This window comes from Chrysoperla carnea, chromosome 5 (genome assembly GCF_905475395.1).
Source record: "Chrysoperla carnea chromosome 5, inChrCarn1.1, whole genome shotgun sequence".
NCBI classification, from domain to species: domain Eukaryota; kingdom Metazoa; phylum Arthropoda; class Insecta; order Neuroptera; family Chrysopidae; genus Chrysoperla; species Chrysoperla carnea.
Genome location: NC_058341.1, coordinates 49,569,779 through 49,594,683, shown reverse-complemented (window position 1 = coordinate 49,594,683; position 24,905 = coordinate 49,569,779). Strand labels below are relative to the sequence as shown.

General features: G+C 28.2%; 1 protein-coding gene across 2 annotated transcripts in view; it reads right to left on the bottom strand.

Moving 5' to 3' along the window:
• Nucleotides 1-24,905, bottom strand: part of LOC123301809 (dual 3',5'-cyclic-AMP and -GMP phosphodiesterase 11-like) — a 413,277-nt gene that overhangs the window by 28,104 nt on the left and 360,268 nt on the right. For both annotated transcript variants that reach the window (XM_044884715.1, XM_044884714.1), the window contains one exon: nt 13,637-13,859. In XM_044884715.1, coding sequence (XP_044740650.1) covers nt 13,637-13,827 — 191 coding nt within the window. In that variant the 5' untranslated portion in view covers nt 13,828-13,859. The remainder of the gene's footprint in view (nt 1-13,636; nt 13,860-24,905) is intronic.

Here is a 24,905-nt window from a genome sequence, read left to right as displayed (position 1 = left end):
TATTACAGCATTTAGTAAAATTAATTAGCCTTATCTATAATTAATTTAAGTTACCTACGTGCATACACAAATTAAATAAAAAAATGTATCAACATTTCAATGCATTTGTTGGAAAAGATATCACCTAGCCAGCGTATCAAGTCAGTATCAAGGTCAAACATCATTCATTTGAAATATAAGAAGATGAATGTCTCCAAAAGTCTGAAAGCTTGTTTGAAAGTGAACTCATCCAATCGTGTATTAGACATTATCATTAACTGCGACTGAGGTCCCATTTCCTTGGAATAAATGAACCAATTTCAGTCTCTTACAACCAACACTCATTTTATTTCATTAAAGCTTTCCTGAAATATACACTGAATTTCTGTTATACTTAAGCATTCCTGTGACTACGATTAGTGCCGAGTGATCGATCAAATATAGAAATTTATTTAGGAAATTGGGGCAAGAATTTTATTCTATTTTTATTTTATTTTATTCATCGAACATTCTATGGTTCGAAATTTAAACTTTGATGATGTGATTAGCACTTTTGTTGAACAGAAAGCCCTAAAAGCAATTTTAATAATAACCATTTTGTACTAAAAAATTCTGAGCTCTGTAAATTACAAGTTACTGGAAAATAAACTACAATTAAACTGTTTCCTCCAAAAAATTTCAATAGTCAGGGTTAAATTTCGGGCTAGACGATTTTTACATCTCTTATTCATTTGAATAATATCCTAACGAATAGTCGTTATTTTTAAGCTTGCCTGCGATTATAAACTGTGACCTCCTTTGCTGGGCCCTAAGAAACAAGTCCCCAAGCATGCAAATTTTCATAGATGAATCAGCTACTCAAACTTCCAGCCATACTGAAACGATTATCAAACACTACGCGTGGCTCTAGACCTAAAACATGAACGTGAACGTATTTGCTCAAAATAAATAACAGCATCATCATCGTAATACTTTATTCGTTACTACGAATTTGGATGCAGTTGTCATAATATCGTATTACATAAATACACATTTTTAGAAAAACTTTACTACTGTTTTATATTATTGTTCTGTTTGTTTTAATTTAATGTGGGATGGAACCTGATTCTGTTTAAATTAGTGGTTCTCAACCGTTTATCGATCAAGATCTTTGATTATTTTGTTGTTTTGATTATTTTGTTGTTTTGTAGGGACCAAAAGTTTAATAAATAATAAACCGTGTTAATATGAAAATTAACTTTTATCTTACTCGCTTTACTCAAAATTATTACCTTTACAAAAAAATCACATTTGATGGAAAATTAATCGACTTGCGTCAATCAATGCCACTTTTGACTCTTTTCCTTTCAAAATTGTATAGATTCAATTCAAATTCAGCGAATAATCCTTTAATTCGCTGTCGATTTAAGCTCAAACAGCGAATCTTCAAGTCTTCAAGTCAGCACATAAGGTAATTTTTATCCAAGTTTCTAAGATATTGTCCAAAAGCCTCAACGGAGAGCATTTTTTCGGATCGATTTCAGGATTTATTTTTAAAAAGTAGGTATTTGTCTAATGGTTAAATGAACTGAACTTTCGTGTCATTTGGGTCCTAATTGCTGTAGAAACACGAAAAAATGACAAAAACCCAGTGCTAATAAAATCAAAACCTTTTGTTCTCTATTTGGATAAAAATCACTATTAAAGCTAATTCGTACCCAAAGTAGACGATTATTATTTAACAAAGTTTTCGAGATATTCACTATTTGCGTAGTGAATTTGTTTGAATCTACATAAAATCAAAGAACAAGTGAAATTTACAAAATTTAAAAAAAACCCCCACAAATTTTTCGGGTACGGAACCATAAACTCGCACTTGAAACATATACAAGAACACTACATGAAATTACCTTTTTTAAAGCATTTTGTAGATCGTCGCCATCCGTTTAGTTGCTACGATGCCACAGACAGACACACATACATAGCGGTCAAACTTATAACATCCCTTTTTTTTAGTTCGGGGGATAAAAATATTATCTACCTATACTGGAAAATCGGAAAGTTAATTCTTGAAGACACCCTGTTTTGACATATTTTCATATGATTGGTTTAAGATTTAATCCAATTACACACCAATTTAACTTAAAAAGCTTGAAAATGCAATTATCAGATAACTTTAAATTAACCGCCCACTTCAACTTTTACGTCAAGGACTGTTTTAAACAAACTTTCGAATAAAACAATACTTTTATTTGAAATCTAATTCTGTTGTATCAAAATGAAATGTGTAAGGAATCTTCTATTTTTAAGGCAAACAAACAAAAATGTTATTTATTTTTAAAACTTAACTAAAATTGTATATTTATTTACTGACAAGCATCACATCCACTTGAACAACGAAAGAAGAAGGGTTTCTTGTGTACGATAAAAATAGAAAAGTAATTTTTGTTAAATCTCAGCATAAAATAAAAGATTAACTAGATATCTCAATCTATATTTATTCTGGAAAGTATATGAAGATGTTTATTTTCAAGTGTTTTACAATAAAATGAGACGTAAAACTAGTTGAAAACTCTCCTTTTTTAAGTTAAAACTGTGTAATGCATACCTTTTTAACGATCTTAACCAAAAATTCAAATCAGAGTTCACTATATTTCTATGGAATTAAGAGAAAAAACATTTTAATGAATTTCAACCCATAAATCGATAAATAATGATAAGTGCAGGGGATCAAATGCCTCAATGATCGTTAAGTTGGAAACTTGATCACAAAACGGTTTCGTTGGTTCTTCGTAATAGATAATGATAAATAAAAGGGCATGACGTGTACATTACAAACCGACGAAAGGGGATATGAGAGGAGGGATGAAAGTGGGAACGAACGAATATACTCAAGTCTGATATCAAATAATAAGGCATGATGTGTATATTAAAAAACTGTACAGTTACATGAAAGTCAGTTCAGTCGTTTAAAAGTTGTGAACTCTTTTATCGGTGGTATAAACTAGGCCACAGTCTTCAAAATATATGCCTTCAAGATCAAGGTGTAGGTACTAGGTACTTAACCAATTTGAAAAATTATTTGACGTATAGAAAGCTGTTTTCAAAAAAATTAGGATTCCCCACCAAAATAATAAAATCGACAAAAATTGTTAACAAAAGGAGGATAAGTGACGGCATATGAAGTGAAGGTTAGAAGGTTAGTTGCCCAGCGCAGGTTAGTTAATTTTTTTTATTTTAGCTACGTGGAAACCTTGGAAATTTCTTCTCACTTTAGTCAAAACTAATATACTTTCCATAATTATCGATGCAGAAACTCTTTCTTTGTTTTCTTGAGGATTTGCCTGAAATTTTTTCTCAGGCGATTGTTTCCGAAAATAAGCTCCTGAAGATTGAAAATTTTTTAGCTTTAAGCCTCTAATTTATACTTCAAAAATAAGGTGATGAAATTGACATCCATCGATATTTTTCGAATAAAATATAACGTGTAAAAATAAAATTCCATACCTACTATTGTGAAAGTATATACTTCTTAGGAAAATTTTTTGCTTCTTTTCTTAGGCCGTTACACACTGGACACGCAATAAAATTTGGACACGTAATGTATTGAAACAATTTATAGTTTTAAATACAAAACTGGATTACAGCAATGGTTTTAAAATAAAGTAATAATGTAAGATGAAAAATTCTAAATAATCAAATAAAAATAACTATGATTTTCTAATTACTAGTAATTACTTATAATATTTGTTTTATATTTTATGTTCGTATTGAATGTAAGTGAGTGAAATCTCAGAAGTTGATTTTTTTAAAAATTTTATTTACACAATTGTTACCAGGAATTGGCAACGTGCTATTTATTTTAATGTCATTTTTCATAATTACTTAGTCAATGTTAAGATTACAGTTTTTATTTTTTTTCCGTTTTTCTATAAATTTTACCATGTATTTCAAAATTGATTAAATCTACAGTATTGTGAAAAAGTTTTGATTTATTGTACGGTATATACATTTAAACCAAATACATGCTTTGTAGTCAAGTAATGAGTTATTTTTAGCTTTACAATACCACGCAACTACAAAAATATATAATATATTGTGTGGAAGTGCTGCTTATAAATTTGATAAAATAGATATCGGTCTTCAATCATCAATACTCCATCGAAGATCCATCATTTGATGAACAGAGACGACTATGGTTAAGAGTATTGATGATTGAAGAGCGATATCTATTTTATCAAGTTTATAAGCATCACTTGCACACAATATATTATATATTTTTGTAGTTGCGTGGTATTGTAAGGCCAAAAATAACTCATTGCTTGACTACAAAGCATGCATTTGGTTTATATGTATGTACCGTGCAATAAACCAAAACTTTTTTACAATACTGTACTGTAGGTTTACAATCACCAACTAATGATTATACAACAAAATGGTAGTAATATGGACCCAATGTTAGTGGCCCTTCATGTTTAATTCAAACTTCTTCGAAATAGTACACGTTTTCTTTAGTTTTTCCTTCAAGAAACTAACGCCTATGTATGAAGAGCTAATATAAGCGATAGTTTTAAGCCTTAAAAATTAAATGGACTAAATAATTTGATATAAAAAGAGATGAAATATTTGAGATGTTTACTATTAGTTAAAAATATATGGTTATCTTTCATTAACAACTTTTTGAACACACGGTACAATTTTATTTAAAAAATTTATGTATTTGCTTTAAAAATAATTATAATTTTCATGTCAATCAAAAAAAATGCAAAATAAGCGCCAGTAATCTAAGTATCACACATCATTTTCTTCTTGGGAATTTTTCCAACAACATAAAAAATAAGAAAATACCGTGAAATAATATAAATCAAATTGGCACTTGTGTATTTTTTCAAATATTGAAAAGATAAAGAATTTCCGGTTCCCTCTCTATAAAAAAATAATCATCTCTTATGTTTTAGAGCCAACAAAAGTGAAACACTACTTTGGTTTTTTCCTTTATGATTTATTATATGTGAGTGGGTTTTCAACACAAATATATCTATTGAAAATTTATTTTAGTGGTGGATTGGATAAATCTGATTTCAAGATGAATCATTCCAAAAAATAAAAATTCTTGGAATTATGATGAATAGCCAACGAATAATTTATGAATTTTTCGAAATGATTATTTTTAAAGCTTAATAATCTATTCATTTTATGATAAAAATAATTATTGAATCATTTGCATTATGAGCTATAGACAATGAATATTTGGACCCGATGTAAGTTTTTTGCTGTTTTAGAGCATTTTTTAGAGTTCATATATCTTGTCAATATTTAAGCTTAATCGATGCAAAAGTTTTGGAAGCACATGGCCTTCAACTTCTATTTCAGCCCCTTACTCTACTATATTATGCATGTATTATACATAAAAACCTCCCTCTTGAATTATCTAATGATTAAAAATCCGTAAACCGCATCAAAATCCGTTCCGTAGTTTTAAATATATAATCATACATAGGATTTAGGACAGACAGACGGAAACGACTTTGTTTTATACTATGTATGTATGTATGTATTAAAGAAAAAAGTGGGTAGAGATATAGATGTTTCTTTGCCAATATTGCAAGCAATAATATTCTTGAAACATCTTCTTTTACGGCCACGTTTCAACCAAAATCGATAAATATTTTAGTTCAGCACTAAAAACTACAATTTTCTTATTATATTACCGTTGTATTTTTTTTAATATTTCTTTTATTTCAGGATATCGGAAGAATACCAACTGTTCTTTTTCTTGATATATGAATGAATATTAAAGACAGACACACCAATACTACTACCATTCATTCATACTTGAGTGAGTGAGTACTAAGAAACCTGTTGTAGCAGATTGACGTGTGGGTGGTTGTATGTATCATACTCCAAGATATTCTTTCAAAAAATTTTAACTGGTTAACGGATAGCCAGCCAGACACCAAAAACAGTTGGATCAATCGAACAATGGTACTTTATACAATCATATTGAATAATGAATGTGTACCTACATATCATTTGTGGATGATGCTATGTTTGTTTTATCCTCATTCAAAACAAATCTGAAGTAGACTTTTTGAAGTTTAAGCTTTTATTTAGTTTCACTTGTCCCGTTGTCTGTCTGTAATAGAATCTTGCAAGTCAAAATTGATCCACTTCCCGGTTTCCGATTGAGCTGAAATTTTCCATGCACATTTAGTTTGGATGACAATGCATGGTAAGGTTGTACCATCCTAATTTTCCCATCGCTTCCACCATGTTTAATATATATACATTTGTTTTTGACTCAAATTAAAAATTTGAATAAAAAATACTTTTAATGGGACAAACTTTTATTGTACTAGAAAGTAGAAAATAATTTTATCTTTAAGTCAATCATACCCGGCTATTGTAAAAGCTTGAGGCGCTTAATATCAAGAATGAATCGAAAAATAATTAGGCATGTGGAGTTGATGAGACGTTCCGATTCATTTTTGATATTTTAAATTGAGCGCCACAAGCTTTTACAAATAGTCGGGTATGAGTGACTCATGGATAAAATTATTTTCTACTTTTTAGTACAATAAAAGCTTGTCCCTTAAAAAGAATTTTTTTTTTAAATTTTCTGTGTTCGATTTTTAATAAAACTTTATACAATTGATTAATTTGTAATGGAAGACTAATAATATCAACGTAGAATAAAGTATATGGTAGTTCTTTTAAGAGCAGAAAAAAAGGTAGCAATGATCACAAAATATTTGGGCTTTGTGGCAATTGAAACATTTCCAGGAATTATATTTCACAAAATTTCAATGAAATTTGATAGGGACAGAAGCTTCAGATTAGGTGAAATTAAGCTAATTTGTCATAATATTTGAAGAAGAAGATAAAGCCCTTTTAAAACGAGACCATTATAATAGAGATGCAGAAAAAACGATTATGCTATAGACCACACGACTGAAGTAAAACTTCTTTAGCTCCATCTTTTGGTGTAAATGTTACAAATAGAATAAATATTATTTATAAGATTATTGAGTAATAAAAACAAACAACTTTTTTAATATACATAAGCTCGTTTTGAACGCTGCTCTCTGGTTATCTTAGTCCAGTGTTCTGCCACTAAGCTACTGGGTCTCTATACGTATATATATAATAGATAATATACTCTGTCTCTTTCTATCTGCACTAATTTATATCTTCCTCTCAACTTGATCACAATTTTCGTAGCAAGCTTGATCATGCATTCTCCAGTTTACTCCCCCAATATGGATGAAGAAGTTTGTATCCACTAATAAATTTTTTATTTACCCATCGGGGATTTGACGGTGGCTTTATTTTCCGACATCCGGAGATATTTTGTTTAATTTTCTGCAACATTTTAATAATATAATATATACCATCTTCGTTGAAAATGTTACAAATTACCGGTCATCTACTTATTTGCAGACGAAACTGCCTTAATTTAAGTATTACCGAGGTAAAACAGACCTTTTACATGTCAAAAAATAACAGTTATTCAATAAATTAATCAAGTTTTGTATTTCACTTTTTTTTTTTGTGTTAGAATTGGTTTTGATTTATTATTGTTTGTTGAAATTCAATGTTTTAGTTTTTTTTTTTGTTTTATTTAAAAAAAATGAGTTTATTGTTCTTTGTAAATTTTGGTTCAATATATCAATTTTGGGGAAAAATATTTTATGCATTTATATTTCCTTAATCCTTAAGGAAAATTAAAAACAAAAAACAATTGACTGAGTTAATTGGTATTTCAACACCATGCATAGACAGTGTTGATGACTCTATCATATTACACATATACCTATACATGTCACACATACATAACTGATATTCCCATAATTACATATACAATTTTCGCCTAATTTGCGCCCTCACGGGTAAATAGTGATATTTACGAAAAAATGTTTCAAACAAAAGTTGGTTATTTTTTTATAAGGAATATTTTTTACATTTAAACTTTTGTTCTATCTTTAACGGTTTACAAGATCGGTTCTACGAACTTCATGAATAAGATGGTTAAAAAGTTTATTTCGATACCTTGTGGGTTATGAATCACTAGTTGTGTAGAATGTAGAATGGAAGGATATTTTATTTTTGGATATCAAGATATCATGTTTTATATTCCGATATTTCCTAACAGCAACGAAACGAATATTAATGATTCCACATTAATAATTTCAAAAATTTATTAAAATGAAATTTGAAACTTTAGTAACAACTATAACTAAGTCAAGGCACACGGAGCGTATATATTATTTATATCTGATGATAATAATCATTACTGAAGATGAAGAAGACACTTCAGTATCTATCAGCTAACAAGTAAAATTTGTACATTCAACTAAAATGACATGATGATAAAATTATGTCAAGTCTATTCATATGCTTGCTGAACAAGTTGCGTTATTCTAATGTGAAAATGAGGTGATAAAAAATTAACGAATAGATACGACATTTCGTTTTGCTTCAAACTGTTTAACTTTCTTATGATTATGTATAGAAAAGGAAACTAATTTAAGTGAAACAGAAATTGGAAATACTTTTAGGTTTACGATTATTCTTGTAAGCCTGTAACCTGTAGCCAGCGGGCGATCAAGCCGCATCTAACGATACCTCATTTGTAAAATTTTACTAAGTAGTTTAGAAGCTAGGTCCAAACATAATAACATACATACATATGGATCAAACACATAACCCTCGCCATTGTATGTATAGTCGCGGTAAAAAATAGTCTTCGTCTTATATAGACCAGGTTTCTCCTTTTAAAATTTTTTATATCTCTTTCTATTATGAGAATGTTAAAGCAAAAACTTATTTCTATACAATAAAAGGTAAAATTTCAAATAGAATTTCTGCTAAAACTATTCGAGTTCTCAAAAACATTTTTCGAACAGCAGTTGTTAATTTTTTTAAATAAGTGACTTCTTAATAGTTTACTCTATCTCTTACCAGTTAAGGTGTTTGTCATCCTATAATGTTGTAAAATTTTTTTGGACTTATATGCACGGTAAAAGTATACAAGCTTGTTGTGAAATAATGTACCACTCTCTGTTAATAAAGTTATCTCTCTTCAACCATAATAATCTAAATATAGTCGTTTCTGTTCAACATTAAAATTGACTAACTTTACGTTATTATACCTCAACAATGAAATGACAAATCAGAAGAAATACATCAATGTTCAGTCAGTTTTTTGAAAATTTTTCACAGTTAGAATTATAAATTTGTTAAAAAAACACAACCTTACCTATGATCCGATTCGTAATGAGCCGAATTTTTATTAAGTTTATCACGACAAAAATTTTAAAAGAGTTCACTTTTTAATGACCTTAAAAGACAAGCTTGCCTTCAAGATTAAAACTTCTCAACTTTTATTTTTTTTTAAACCCGTTATTTTTCGAGTTTAGCTGCAGCTACGATACTTTTCTAGCACCCCGTATATGGCTTAAATGAAAATGACATAACGTTGATAAAATTAATATTATAACAAACCAAAAAGAATATATTGTTGTAGGCGTTATATTTAAATATTGTTAAGATAATAACATATTGTTATATTATATTTTATAACATACAACACTAAGATTAATGAATACGGAAGACTAAATGTATGAAAGGATGGATGCTGGATGGGATGCTACACAACCCAAATGGTTATACAAGCAAATTATAAATGCTTGGCTGTTTTGTGTGTTATTCTTCTGGTATTGTTGTTGTCATTTTGTCAACAAAGAATATATTTAATTATTTTCTAAAATATATTATGTCAATATTTTGTAAATAATTTACGGTCGTTATAACATGTTTGCTGTTGTGTTGTAACACCCATTTTTTTAATGGAATAAATTAAAACCATTATGGATGAATGGCACGTTTCTGCTTTTTGTTTTAGAAAAAATAGTTATATATATCCTCCATGGTTTCAAATGGGAACGTAATAGTCAATATCCGCAGATAGACAGTGAGAAAAGTCACGCGTATTATGCCACAAAAGATACTCAATTTATAATTTATTATATCCTTGATATACACGCTCGTCACGTATTTTTTTGGAATTTTATTTAGAGTAAAAATTGCATTTGTCAGAGTTTGTTTTAAAACATGTAGAAAATTTTTTGGAGCCTTGTTCCTTATCGCAGGATATTTGCTTGCTGGTTGGGAGTTAAAACCAAAAAACTGCAACAGACAACAAAAATCGACATCTAGGAAACTAAAACTTTTTCAATTGGTTCAAGTTACCATGAATTTTGAGAAAACGGAAAAATCAGTCAATTTGTATTTTTTTTCAAAATTTTATGTTTTATCATTTACAAAACATTGAGTTGTGAAAGTTATCAGAAGTTAAAGAAAACAGAGATAATTTAAAGCAAGTACAATGTAATTTTTATGTTATGTCATAATAAATATCCTAATCAAACCAATGTATACTTAATTCAAAAAAAACTGCCACAGTTAAAACATTCTAAGCGTACTCATCATATGTTATGTTATAATAGTAACACTTAGAATGTCTTAAAACGAGTATTTTTTTTGACATAGAGTATACTATGTACTTACATATGGGGTTGACTACTTAATCAGAAGTATGTCTTTTTTAAACTAATACTGCAATTATTTCATGTAGTAAAAACTAAAAGCAGCAAAATTAAATTTATTAAAGGATCATACAATTATTTGACTTCTAAAATTAATACCTTAAATTTTCAGAAAAATATCTTGTAACATACTTACTATACAGTTTGCGCTCTCACGGGTAAACAGTGATGTTTACGAAAAAAAGTTTTAAACAAAAGTTGTTTATTTTTTTAAAGGATTTTTTTTTGCATTTAAACTTTTGTTCTATCTCTAACGGTTTACAAGATTGACCTACGTTGCTCATTTACGAACTTGACCTCACTTTTAACGTCCTCAGCACGCTATAAAAACTTCAGCTTGATATCTCTTTTCCTATTTGAATAACCGTTATGACAGACGACAGACTTTCAGACAGAAATCGGAAATGGGCTAATTAGATGATTCTATGAACACCTATACCAAAATTTTTTTCGTAGCATCAATATTTTTAAGCGTTACAAACTTGGGACTAAACTTAATATACTATACATGTATATTTCATATATACATGGTATAAAATTGTGCCTTTAAAAGACTATTCTTGAATTGATAAAAAATGAGTAATTCGATTCGACTAGAAATATTTTTAAAACCTGTCAAAACAAACTTTTTCGAAAAGAATTTTGACAAATATGAATGAAAAACTTTTTTATGAATGTTTGAGATATGTTCTTTTGTTATATTTACATATAAATACATACAAAATTAATCACTTTTACACTAAACCGTAATACAAAAATATAAAAAATTATTTGGAAAAAAAAAGTTTTTGTGTATGTAATGATAAATAATTTTCATCATTTTTTTCTTTTTATCACACCATTTTGAGAACAAAGAACTATAACAGTGAAAATTAATGACCTACTTTACGCCATATTTTTAAAGAGTTGTTTGTTTTTAGTGGATTAGAGGATACTAGATGAAATTCAAGAACCATTTCATTTAAAATTTCTTATTCTGTATATGTGTAGGAGAAAGTTGTCTGGGTAAGCTCGGTGTTAAAGTTTGTGTTTTACGATCAGTGACAAACAGATTTTCAATTCGAGTTTTTCATATGAACGAAAAAAAAAACGGCATGACTATGGTTAGTATTGTGAATGGATAATAAAGTTATTCGATGGTAAAAACGAATATATAGTTGTAAAGCATCGCGTTAGCCATTATATTATATGAAATAAAAATAGTTTATATGGACGTTCTTATGTATAAGACAAAGAAAGACTCTTCAGACAATTTATTTTGTGTGATACGATCCCACCTAAATCAAATGATATGATTGCATCACGCATCAAACACAATAAATTGTCTGAAGAGTCTTTCTTTGTCTTATACCTATGAACGTCCATAAAAACTCTTCTTACTTATCATATATTATAATGACTAACGAAATGCTTTACAGATAGTATAAGGTGTCATACATAAGGCATGTGTAAAATCAAGTGATAGTTTTTTTAATGCATTGTCTATTCTGGAACGTACCTTCGCCAATTCCTGAGCCAGCTACCGAGATGACCATAAATTTGGTAAATATCATTTTGTAACGTCGTCAAATTCAACCAAGCGAAAAGTCGAAAAATATGTTATAAAATACTTTGGCTAAATTTAAAACATGTTTCTTCGAAATATTTAGAATATGGCAACGAGCTATTGTAGTCTTTTATATAGTCATTCCAAGAAATTTGAATATGAATATGAATTATTTCAACATATATTTCAACGATTTTTAGCAATTGGATGATCTGTACAACAAGAGTTAACCTTGACTATGCTGTTTTTCAATTTTTAAATGCTCTGCAACAAAAGACTTATTCGAAAACTAAATTCAATGTGTGCTTGCTAGTAATTTCGAATAAGGAAACGCTTATACATTCTTTTACTGAAATATGAACATTCCTGGCTATTGTGTAACTCAAAAATATAAAATATCAGATGCAGGCAAAATTACCAAAAAAAGATTAACCAAAATTTAAAAAAATTAAAATTTAAAGAAAATTTATTAACATGGATGGGCTTTGAACGGACGACTTTCTGCATTGGGAGTGGGCACAGTAACCGCAAGACCACGGTCTCATTGAAGATAATATTATTATTTCAAGATAACAAACCCTTAGAAACTTCTTTCGCGTTAAGGAAAAAAATATCGTGAAATTGAATCCTGAGAGTTTTTATTTTCAATTAAAGCTTGCAGCCATGTAGCCCTTTATGTCTAAATTTGTAAATTTCAGCAAATCATTTGTAGAAATATTATATTTTAAACATAATTAAATTTTCTTTTTTTCTTGTAAAATGTTATATTAAAAAATACGTTTCTTAATGTAATGTAACATAATTATTTTTAATATATATGTTAATTTTTTATCTCTTAAAAAAATATAAAATATGTAGGTTCTTTTGTCTGTGTTTTTTCTATTTAAAAGAAAAACATCATTTTTCATAAATATATTTTTTTAAACCCGTTAGAAAAATGGAATTAAAATATTTTTTTAACCCAAATAAAAATTAGATTAATATACTTGTGAACAACAAAAGTGGATCATAAAACTAAAATTTTCGATCTACATATGTAGAGTAAAAATATTATTCATTATTCGTTGGGCTCAGACCAAAAATGGTTCCATAGGTGGCAAACTTTTAACAACTTCGTATAATCTGCTATTTTAAGTAGTATATGTATGCAATGCATATTACATAAATGCCATAATTTTTACAATTTTGTACAAAAAAAACCAAAGTCATATTATTAATGAAAAAAAAAAATAGTTGGTATGAACTTGCAAGATTTGATATTTTACCAGTGTTGTAAGACGCACTCAACGAATACTTTTGTAAAATTTGTGAAAAAGATTTCGAACGGTTGTTTCACCTGACCGTGCATTCCGTTAACATTTCCAAAAGATCAGATTTTTTCTACAAGAGCTGAAAAGCGTTTGGAAGTGTGGTTTTTACTAACATCTTGATTTCCTGTTTTGAAAACGGGTCTTTAATTTTCTTGAACAAAGTTCAAAATATAAAAATTGCGTTTTGATTTAAGGAGAAATTTTATTTGCCTTACCTTAAAAAATAATCTTGTACAAAATCTGGATGCTCATCTAGCCATGTTTCCATACGTGCATATTCTGGATCATAATTATTTGATTGTGTATGTCGATGATTAAAGGCGGCCGAGGCTTTATTACTTAGTGGATCAACACCACTACTTGTGAGCCCCGTGCCACCGCCAGCCGCAACTGTTTCCACGGTCATGCGCGGCTCGTCTATGCTGCGCAAATGCAGGCCTATAACAAAAAAGAAACTATAATTAACATTTATTACTCTGAGCCACTCTGTACTTTTTTTACAGTTTATTAGTCAGCAAAAATTTAAAATGGAAAATACGTAGAAAAAAAGAAAAAAAAATGTAAAATCATCTACTAATCACGAAAAAATCATTGACTAAATGACGATAAAGCTTTATTATCGTCATTTAATATAAAGAAGATAAGATGATTATTATTTGTGAATGTAACGGTTTAACGTAAACTCGTCTTTTGTAATGTAACAGAATAAAAAATGTTATCCTATTACAAGTAATATTGATTTTGTATTTAGTAAAAGAAAGCCGATATAATCACAAACTTTTTTTTTTAATTGATGAGAACTATTTATTACTAAATCTTTTGTAATTCTATTTCAAAAAGATTTTTAAATATTATGTTTAAACTAAATTGTATCATAAGAGTTGCTTCTATAGATATTTCGACAAATACTTTTTAAATGGCCAAATGATCTGAATTTTTATATTTTTGTAGTCCAAATTACTTTACGGAGATACGCAAGGATTGATTGATTTAATACTAGGGATTTCAATAAAACTAATACATTTATTGATTAACAAAGTTTCTAAAAATCACAAAAAATTCCTATAGGTTATCCGGTTTTTTATTATTATTTTATCGTTCAAAGTTGGCTGAAAAAATGATGAATCATATTCGCTCCGAGCGTGAATTTCGTTTCCATGACAACGATACACTACTTTAATTATAGAATTAATGGATGCATATATAATTGTGTGGATTGCATTGAAAACTTACATTTAAAATTTAATATTCTTGTTTCACAAATTTAAATAAATAATTACGATAATTAACATTTGAAAAATAATATTTGTACAATTTGATTTCTTATTTTCACAATTTTTAATGCATTAAGTTTAATTAATTAGTGTTTTTCAATCATTTTAATTTGACAGTTTCTATATCATTAACATGTAAATAATTGCAAATTAGTCATAACAGCCCACTTTATCTCCAAAATTTTTCACTTAAAGCGCTGGCATCGATTTTATTATCCCCACCATGACTACGCACACAACGAATAGGTATCCGTTCCAATTGGATATATCTTTATCAAAAAATCTAGTGTGATAAAAAACTATCTAAAATATTTAAAAAATCTTGTAGTTTATAATAATACCACAAAAATATAAGGTTATCGATTATATAAAAACAAAATTTTAATTTTATGATTAGTTCATCGAAGATCAATCATTTGATGAACAGAGACGACCATAGTTTAGAGTATATATGATTGAAGAAAAATATCTATATTATCAAATTTATAATCAGTACTTGCACACAATATATTATATATTTTTGTAGTTGTGTGGTATTGTAAAGCTAAAAATAACACAAACTTGACTACAAAGCATGTATTTGGTTTATATGTATGTAACGTGCATATAAACCAAAACTTTTTTACAATACTGTAGGGAAACAAACACCTTAAATAATGACATCAAAGCCATGCAACTCAGGCTGATTTCGTGACTGAGGGACAATCTTTTGAGTTAATTGATTTATCTGAATAACACCGCGATATTGTGTCAATTATTATTTTATGTTTTTAAAATCGGCAATTTAAGAAATCGTAATGTCAGTAGATGTTATTTCTTTTCAGTAAAAGATTCTCCATTCTTCATAACCAAATAAATGCATCTAAAATGATTTTTGCCCAAAATTTTAAGAAAAATAAACGTTTTCTTGGGAGTTTGCATGACAAAGAGGCAAAACTTGTAAGATTAGGTATTTAGGATCAATGATAATAAAATATATTCTGGGTTTACTCTTTTTGTACAATTTGTAATTATAAAATTTTGAATCTCAATAACATCATTCAAAAAATATTCCATTGAACATTGAATCAAAAATTATGCGATCGGAATTATTGATTTCATGTTGCAGTATTTTGATAAACAATCTAATAAATTAACAATCACCTGTCCAATCAGTCATTCAAATACGTGTATTGTATATTATTTTTGTAAATGTTTACTCATTATTTCATCCAAATATGTTAACGCCATCAATACTAACTAGCAATCATTAGTTTTTTAGTACCTATAGCAAAACACATAAGGAAATTAATAATGTATTATTACGTATTTAGGTATACCGGAAGTAATAATTTCCTGATTATTTATATATTTTTTGATTATAATTATGATTATTTTTTGTGATTTAAGTGAACTAATTTCGCTTTTTTTTTTTGCACAAATTCATTTTTAATTACTAATTACCAAATAAATTTTATTATGTAATCAGCTCGTCAATTTGATTTGATTATTCGGAAATAATAAATATTTTAGAGTAAATTGTATTAAGGGTATTCGATTATCATGGTAAATAAAAAATAAATTTTTCTGTAAAATTTTATTTTCCGTCAAAAAATCAGGATTCTGGAATTCCCCAAAATGAAAACAGTATTTTCCGATGAATTAATTTGAAGATTGTAGGACCTATAGGTGAATGGACACACTAGTGCCGAAATAATGCAAAATTCAAGTTACAAATCCATTATCTTTTAAAATATGTCTGAATTACTTCATAGTCTCTACCGCACAATCATGTTCAGGTCTCGAATTTTATTTTCATGAAATTATATAATCGTAATACATAAGACTTATCCATATGTACGAAATTTTCTTCCAAATTGGAGCCTTTTTTTTACATTTTTGAATTTTACGTACTTTAAAATGCAAAGCCCCAATTGTTGAGTGTGTGATTAGAATTGTATATAACATTTATTCAGCTGAGTACAACCAACACATTAATTGCTTTTAATTGTGTAGTTTTCACAACTTTAAAACAAAGGAAAATGTAGGTTGAATTGGATTCTATTTACAGATTAAGCTCGTCACAATAAGATTAAAAAGAATAAATTGTAAAACAAATATATCTATCTGAACAATAAACAGATTTATCTACAATTGAATGGTATTTAGTTTTTAAAGAGAGCTATAATTAAAACTTAAATAAATACAAATACAAAACAATATAAAATCTAGAGTAAACGAAAATTGAACATAAGATAGAAAAAACGTATAAAATAAAACATTAAAAGGATTTTGAAAACAACAAGTTTAACATGAAAAGTATTTTCTCGAGTACTGTTCTAAAAACATTTACAAAATAGAAACAAATTTATTTAAAATGTTATTAGCGATGTATAATGTGGCTGAGACAATTTAAATTATATAATATTATTACACACAAACTTTACAAAAATCATTGTGATTAGAATAAGAGCAGATGTTTCGAAAAAGCCTTAGAATTCGAACTGGATAATTGACAGACATTATGTAAACTTTTATTCTTCTGAATTTTGGAAAAAAAAATTGGGTACAAGCGAACGTCCTTGAATTTTTCCTCAAAGACTAGACCTTTTATCGCTATGGTCTTATCTTTGTGTACACGCTATGCAATTTTTTGTGGTATAACTATATCTGTATCGGTGTGAACGCCATACTGTATCCTGTAGTATAGGCGTCAGGCCCATACTGGTTGGTGATACCACAATACTTGTGGTGACTAGCTCTATTCACTACTGTAATATTATGTTAACATAGATACTAAAGTATCTGTCTCTATACCATACCAGCATTGTAGTAAACGCCGTACATTTCTTACCATGTAGAACCAAAGCTTCAATTACGAAGGTAAAAAGTTTTTAATCATTGAGATATTTTATCTTTAGGTGCGTATACAAAGATTATTAGTGCTACTGTCTAGAAGGTGCTCTGTCTAGCGCAAATAGTTGCAAAGAATCTAAAGAGTGATAGTAAGGGTGGTTTTTTTGAGGTTCACAACAAGTGAAATTTACAAAATTTGAAATACCCTATACCTACTTTTTCGGGTACGGAACCTTAAGCTCGCACTTGAAACATGTATATGAACACTCTCCATTCAATTACCTTTTTCCTTAAAGCATTTTGAAGATCGTTGCCAATTTTTTAGTTTTGTTCGCCCCCGGAACCCTAAACTAGCACTTAAAACACTCTCTATTTAGAACACTCTCCGTTTAATTACCTTTCAAACGAAATCAAAAAAATTAAAATCGGTTCATCCGTTTAGGCGCTACGATGCCACAGACAAACAGACACAAATAGCGGTTAAGCTTATAACATCCCTTTTTTTAGTTCGGGGCTTAATAAAACAAAGAAAAATATTTTTAATATCAATGAAACTGACACTATTGGATTATACATAAAGCATACTGTTTGACAGTGTACTTTCAATTCTCAAGCCCAATGAATAGACGATATAAAACTACTAGACAGATGTGGCACCAGAATATTTATCGATTTTTATTACAAAACTTTCAATAATTAGCATAAGTGATATTAAAAAATACTAGTTTTAGTGGTAAAACCACTGATCATGGTTTGAGTTGGCAACACTGCTTACTGCTGTCAAATCGGTTATCAAAGAAGATTGTTGTCAACTCAAAGAAGTCAACCACTACACAAAGCTCTCAAACATAGAATATTATACATAGATAATGCAAGGCATATGCTAGCTTGTAAGTGAATGCGATATAATAAATGAGAGAAAAGACTGCCAATTAGTTCCTATGTGACCTTGTTACAGTGATATGTCCTAATCACATGACGCGGACGCATAGAAAGAAAGTGCACTTAAATTTAAATAATGATTAGGCTTTTGGCGTTTCTACTTTTTGAATAACTTTTAATGTATTAAATAATATTCCATAAATCTTTTTTTAACTATTTACTTAATAGCAATAAAGTAAACAATATCTAGCCAATGACATATAGATTAGATAAGGACACATAGGAACTAACTGGCAGTCTTCTCTCTCATTCATCATATCGCAAATTTTGGGCTATGGCGTTCTCTATGTATAATATCCTATGATCTCAAATCGTTATAGGCTCTCATACTATAACATATAACAAGATGTTTATTCTTTAATTAGACTATAATTTTACTTTGAACAAGAAGAAAATTGTATTTACAAAGTTTTGTACATATGATATTTAGAAATCTTTCTTTACTTATATTCTTAATCCAACATTTATTATTCATTAAGGTACAGTACAGAAAAAAGATTATGAAAAAGAGTTATATTTTAAACTTTACATATATAATGTAAAAACTATGTAAACAGTTAGATTGAAAATTCTTATTTATTTAACTGTACTAAGGTATATGTATGATGATTGTTAATTAAAATGTCTTTTAAGCCATTTTAATGTAAGATAAAAGAAAAAAATTTTTAGTTTATACACTACCAACCAAAGAAAACGAATTGTTTAAAACGCAATCAAAATTTTCGAAGTAGCCATGGAGATAAAACAATAAATATTTAAACAAATTTATGTCTTCGTTAAATTCATTAGGGCCGCTTGTTTATATTTCCGCTTTCGCAGAGTTCAAATTTAAAATCGAATGAACTGAAAATGTCATATCCTGAAATTGACAGAAAATTCTTTCAAATAAATCCGATTTTCGCAATTTTTACGTGAAAGTTACTATGAAAATGATATTCAAAAGTTACTATGAAAATTAAAAAAAAAATTATTTTGTTTTTTTCCAAGACTTATTTTCTGTTAAGAAAATTGTAGAAATTCTAGTTCTTCTAGTAAAACCATGAACTGCAATTGCTAACGACGCATTGTTTTTTGTTGTTTATTCTTTGACACAACTGTATTTTAAAGTTTATTTGTTTTATATTTTCCCAATAAATACGAAGTGAATTTATGGCCTCATAAGTTTTTAAGAGTTCCGAACCAAAAAATTAAAGCCCATGAAAAAAAATGGTGGAAATGCATATAAATAATATATAAGATTACATCTTACTATTCAAATGTATTTATTTGCGCCCCCACCATATTTATCTAGAATTGTTAACAGCACCATATTTATCTAGAATTGTGAATTTCTTTATTGAGGTATTATTTATTATTATTCAGATATTGTGAATAGGTATTTATTAGAGATATATGCGAGCGAGTGAGCTCCACTGCCGAATGCTCCAGTCAGGCCGAAGGTCAGGTCAAAGGCCAGTTATTTTAAGTTTTAAGTTTGATTTCCGCAGAGCAGATGTTTGATATTTGTATCTATGCCTTTCTAAAATTATTAATAAAGTGAAAACTTCAAATTTAAAAATAGATGGGTTAGATATCAATATCAATAAAAGCAATACCAAATAATATTTTTCAAATAAACTTTTCAATTTCAATCTGTTAACCAGAATAAATAACCTATGTAAACAAGAAAATTGAAAGACTATTTTCGAATCAAAAATAATGCTTTTCACTTAAACTGTGACAGAAATAAAGAACAAGAAAAACGATATATTTAACTTATAAAATGTAAGAGTATACATATATATTTTTTTTCTTGCCAAACAATACAAAAAAAACTATTACGCTACAATAATTATTGTATAAAAATACACTTTTTTGTTCTAGAGAATCTGTCAACATGAATTTTTTGTCCATTTTTTTTTTTTGCTTTCTTCGACCAGTTATAGTGATATTCGAATAAAGTATACTATATTACATATAAAGAAAATAAACATGCTGAATAAGATGAAACGTGATGAAGGATGCTTTGCGTTTTCTTTATTTTTCTTTTATACGCCACTTCATATTAATAGTAAAAAAATATAAAAGATATATACAGGATTATTTATCTTCACTGAAGAGAGATTCCGAATAATTGATATACCAGATTTGTTAGTGTAATCTAATCTTCTCTAAATACAGGATGTTTAGTGACTCGATGAACATAGCTTAAGAGCGAATTCTTTGATAATTTTAAGTTGATAATGCCTTGTATACTTTTGTCCAAAACCCAATAGTTAAGAACTTCGCAATATAGACGCTCTCATTTCGCCATTTCGACACTCATCAAGATAGGATTAATGAAAATTTAACTTCTAAAGTGATAAAAAAGGGGACGAAACTTAGAGGAACATCCGTCATTTTTGAATCCAGTAATTAAACGATTATAAACTATACTATTGCAACTATAGAATGCTAATTATCAGCAAGTATCATGGACTGGAGTATAATTTAAAAAAATTAGACACAACTAGAAGATAAAAATTTTGATCAAACAAGCATGATTTTGGCATTTTGAATAATAGAATTTGAGGAGAATACTAAAGATTAAATGCTGATTTGACGATTGTTCGAATATTTTCTATAGTTCTAGCACGAAATCCTGTATGGATTGGAGAGATTTTCGTAATATTTCGAGAAATATTCATCAAAATGTTTAGAAGTTTTTTGCTTCTATATATTCAAAAAACAGAGACAATAAAAAAGTCAGTATGTCACTCGACTAATTTGTTTTTCTGACAATTAGGTTGAAAATTGGGAAAGTTAATTTTTAACAATAATTTTAATTTTTTCGCTAAGCTTCAAACAGAAATTACTTCGTCAATTTTGAATTTCCTTTAATTAAAGAAAGTATCTCTCCTGTGCCTGATAAGTTTGTTAAAAATCAAGCTCCAACGGTTTATAAACTTTTAGAAAACTAAAAGCATTTGAAAAGTTCCATTAACTACAATGAATTATCCAGTACTGAATAAAACAAAAAAACACGATAAAGTATATCTAAACAGTCACTTCCAGTTTAAGATTCTTGGCATCTTATATAAACTGTACGCCATTAAGTTCCACATTACAGAGACTGTATATGCTCAATGTTCCTTTCGATAAATGAGGTACAAGTATTCGTACTTATATGAATCTAAAAATAGTTGTTATAATTAATGAAACAGTGTTACGTATATATCTCTAGCGTAAACGTTTTTTTTGTTTATATTCATTGTAAAAAAACCATTACCGGAGTAATTTTATTTAATACCACCATTGGGCAAACCTATTATTATACAGGAACTTTAAAAAAAGGCAATTTAAGAATTTAAAAGATGCCATTATTTTTAGTAGATTTTTTTGTTGCGATTAATTAGTGAAATATATGACTTCCTTAATTTTTTTTTTGTGTGTGAGAAAAATTTTTTTTTAAAAATTCAGACCTTAAACAGTCATTGACTCAACCGATCAAACATTAATAAACGAATATTATAGTTAGGTAGTTTTGAAAAATTCACTTTTTGGCAGAAGTCGACTGTTTGCAAAATCTGCATGATTTTATACAGTAAATATATGTTTTACATGTAGGACTGTTGGGGATGTTACATATGCAATTTTTAGGTCTTATTGTCGACAAAGGTGGATTAACTAGTCAGCACTCGTGTAATAAGCATTTTGCTCACGCTCGATTTAAAACATAAATAACTTTTATTTTTCAAGTGATATATGTGATTGAAGTTTTTTCTAACTTTATATAATTCTATCCATTTTCGAATTATAATTTTTTCTACCTAACTCTACACTACGTAAGTTTTTAAAAATATACTTTTTCAAGTCCTTCAAAAATTCTGAGAATTTCTCTCATTACATTAAATAATCACGTAATCAAACTATTTTTAAGTAGTTAGTATTTAAAAAATAAATTTCTATAAAATTATGTAGAGGTTATGATTTACAAAGTTAAAGAATATTTAAAGCATGAAATATTTTATGCATGTACAGAACGCGTGAGCAAATTGCTCATCATACGACTAAAAATTACCGAACGAATGACCGCGGGTTCTGACTGGTTATGAAATTTTATTCCCATACGCCGCTCAAAATGGCGGTCCATAATAAGCTTCAATCTACCATTCAGTGAGACAAAGTAATTTTGATTTATAAAAATTCAAAACTTTTATTATAAAAATTCTACGGAAAAATGTTTTTTATTTCTATTTTAATAAAACTCATTCAACAATTTTGACCCAAAAAGTTACGAAAATCGATTTTCTTTAATTTTATCAACTTAAAAAAGAAACTCTGTATATGCAAAATGACGATTGACAAAATTCTGTTGACTAATATCTTTCTTTCTAAGTAAAAAAAAAAAAAAAAAAACAAATTAATCTAATTAAAAAATATATAAAATTTACTTTGATTGACGGAAAAATAAATTAAGTTTTACTGTAAGAGATTTTTATTATACAGCATATTATCTCTCAGAATTTTCCCACAAATTTAATTACGGGGCAAAAAGGAAAGTAAGAAAAAGAAAACTGACTGCACATATAATATGGTTAGCGTGGAAGTAAAAAGTTATGTTGGTTAGTATCTACACTGTTAATTAAATAATAATTTCACGTTGAATTGACTATCTAAGATTAGATGTAATCTTTTCTAACTTAAAAAAAAAGTTTGTATTCTTGTTTAATAAACTTACGAGTTGTACAATGTTGTTACTTTAACTTCCGTGTACAATTTCCGTTAGTTATTTATTATTTATCTTTTGGCAAAATATTTGAAACAAAAGTAAAAAATCGATGAATTGGATATCCTACTGCAACAAATTTTGTAATATCTTTATATATAAAAATTACGTGTCCCGTTGTTTGTCCGCTATGGACTCCTAAACTACCGAACCCATATTAAATTTGGTTTGCACACGGTGTGCAATTTGATCCAACTTGAAAGGTAGGATAACTTACATTTCAATTTATAGTTGCAATATTATTTTATTGCAAATTAATATATTTTATTGCAAATTATTTGTCTATTATTTGACAGTCACAATTATCTGTTAGCTTGAAACGATTCAAACAGGTGATATCTGTTGACTGGATTGAGTAAGTATTTAATAGATGGCGCTATGTTAAAAATACAAACGTTTCATATAAGATAACCACCTCGTGTTGCTGAGGCTAAGGTATAACCTAAATTTATTTTGTAATAAACGAAATACAGTGAAATTCAATTGTTCTTACTTTTTCAATTTTTGGTGTTAGCATCTCACTTTACAGTCGCAATATTATCGTCGTATACCAGCTTTAACGTTTCCGCCTTCGTTCGTAAATAATAATGTCATTGAATTATGGGGTAACGGTAGTTGAAAATCAGTCATGGAGGTCGCCACGTGTTTTTACAAATGGAATCTATGCAAAAAAAGCATGGTCTTCATGACTGATGTCCTACTACTGAATCTTAGCCACAGCAACGCGCGGCCGGGTCTGTTAGTTTATGTATAAAGATAAAGACACCGATTATTACAATATAATCTTTTGCTAAGAGTTTAAAATTTAAAATAACTCTACGAAAACATAATTTGTAAAAAATCAGAAAGTTGTTTATAAAAAAAAGGAAAGGTGCAAAAAAAAGGTTTTTCGCATTTTATTTAAAATATCGCGTTTTACCCTTTTATTTTCCCGGCTTGTATGACTTGTCAGGAAATCCTTGTATGGCCTCAAATTTTAATGGATTTTTTTGGATCAGAAATTTCGTTGCAAAATACTATAACGTTTCCGCACAATTTGAGAAAATGCAGAATTGGTGCTGCAGAAAGCCGTGAGCAATCGGTACCGAAACATACTACGGCAATTTAAAAAAATTCATTTTCTTCGTTTAAAGCTCCCCTTAAACTTCTACATAATTTTTTATCTTTTAGATGCATTATGAAGCTGAGTAAATGCAAAGAAAAATGGAAATTTATATATACATTTCGAGACGAAAAAATGATTTTTGATTCATTTCATGTCTATATTTAACCAAGTTTTATATTTAAACAGAATCTAAAATTAATTATAGTACAAAACTTCAACTTTTATAATATAAACATATTTTAGTTCGTTATATTTTATTTCGAAACTCAAGTGGGTCACTTGAAATCAAACCCTTGTTTTGGAAACTTATTTTCTCCCTAGTAAGCCGTAAAGTAAGGACAAAATATAATAACAAAATGTAAAGTCCAGTTTTAGAACAGATCAAACAAAAATTAAAAATATATACTAAATATACGAAGTACCTACTCAAAAAATTTGAAATCAACTTTCAAAGTGAAAAAAAATGTATACATATTTTTAATAATAAATTTTTTTATCAACAGGTCCTTATCGTTCACTATATAATTTTTTTTTTCAAGTATGTTGTTAACAAAATACTTCTCTAAGTACATAGAAAAACA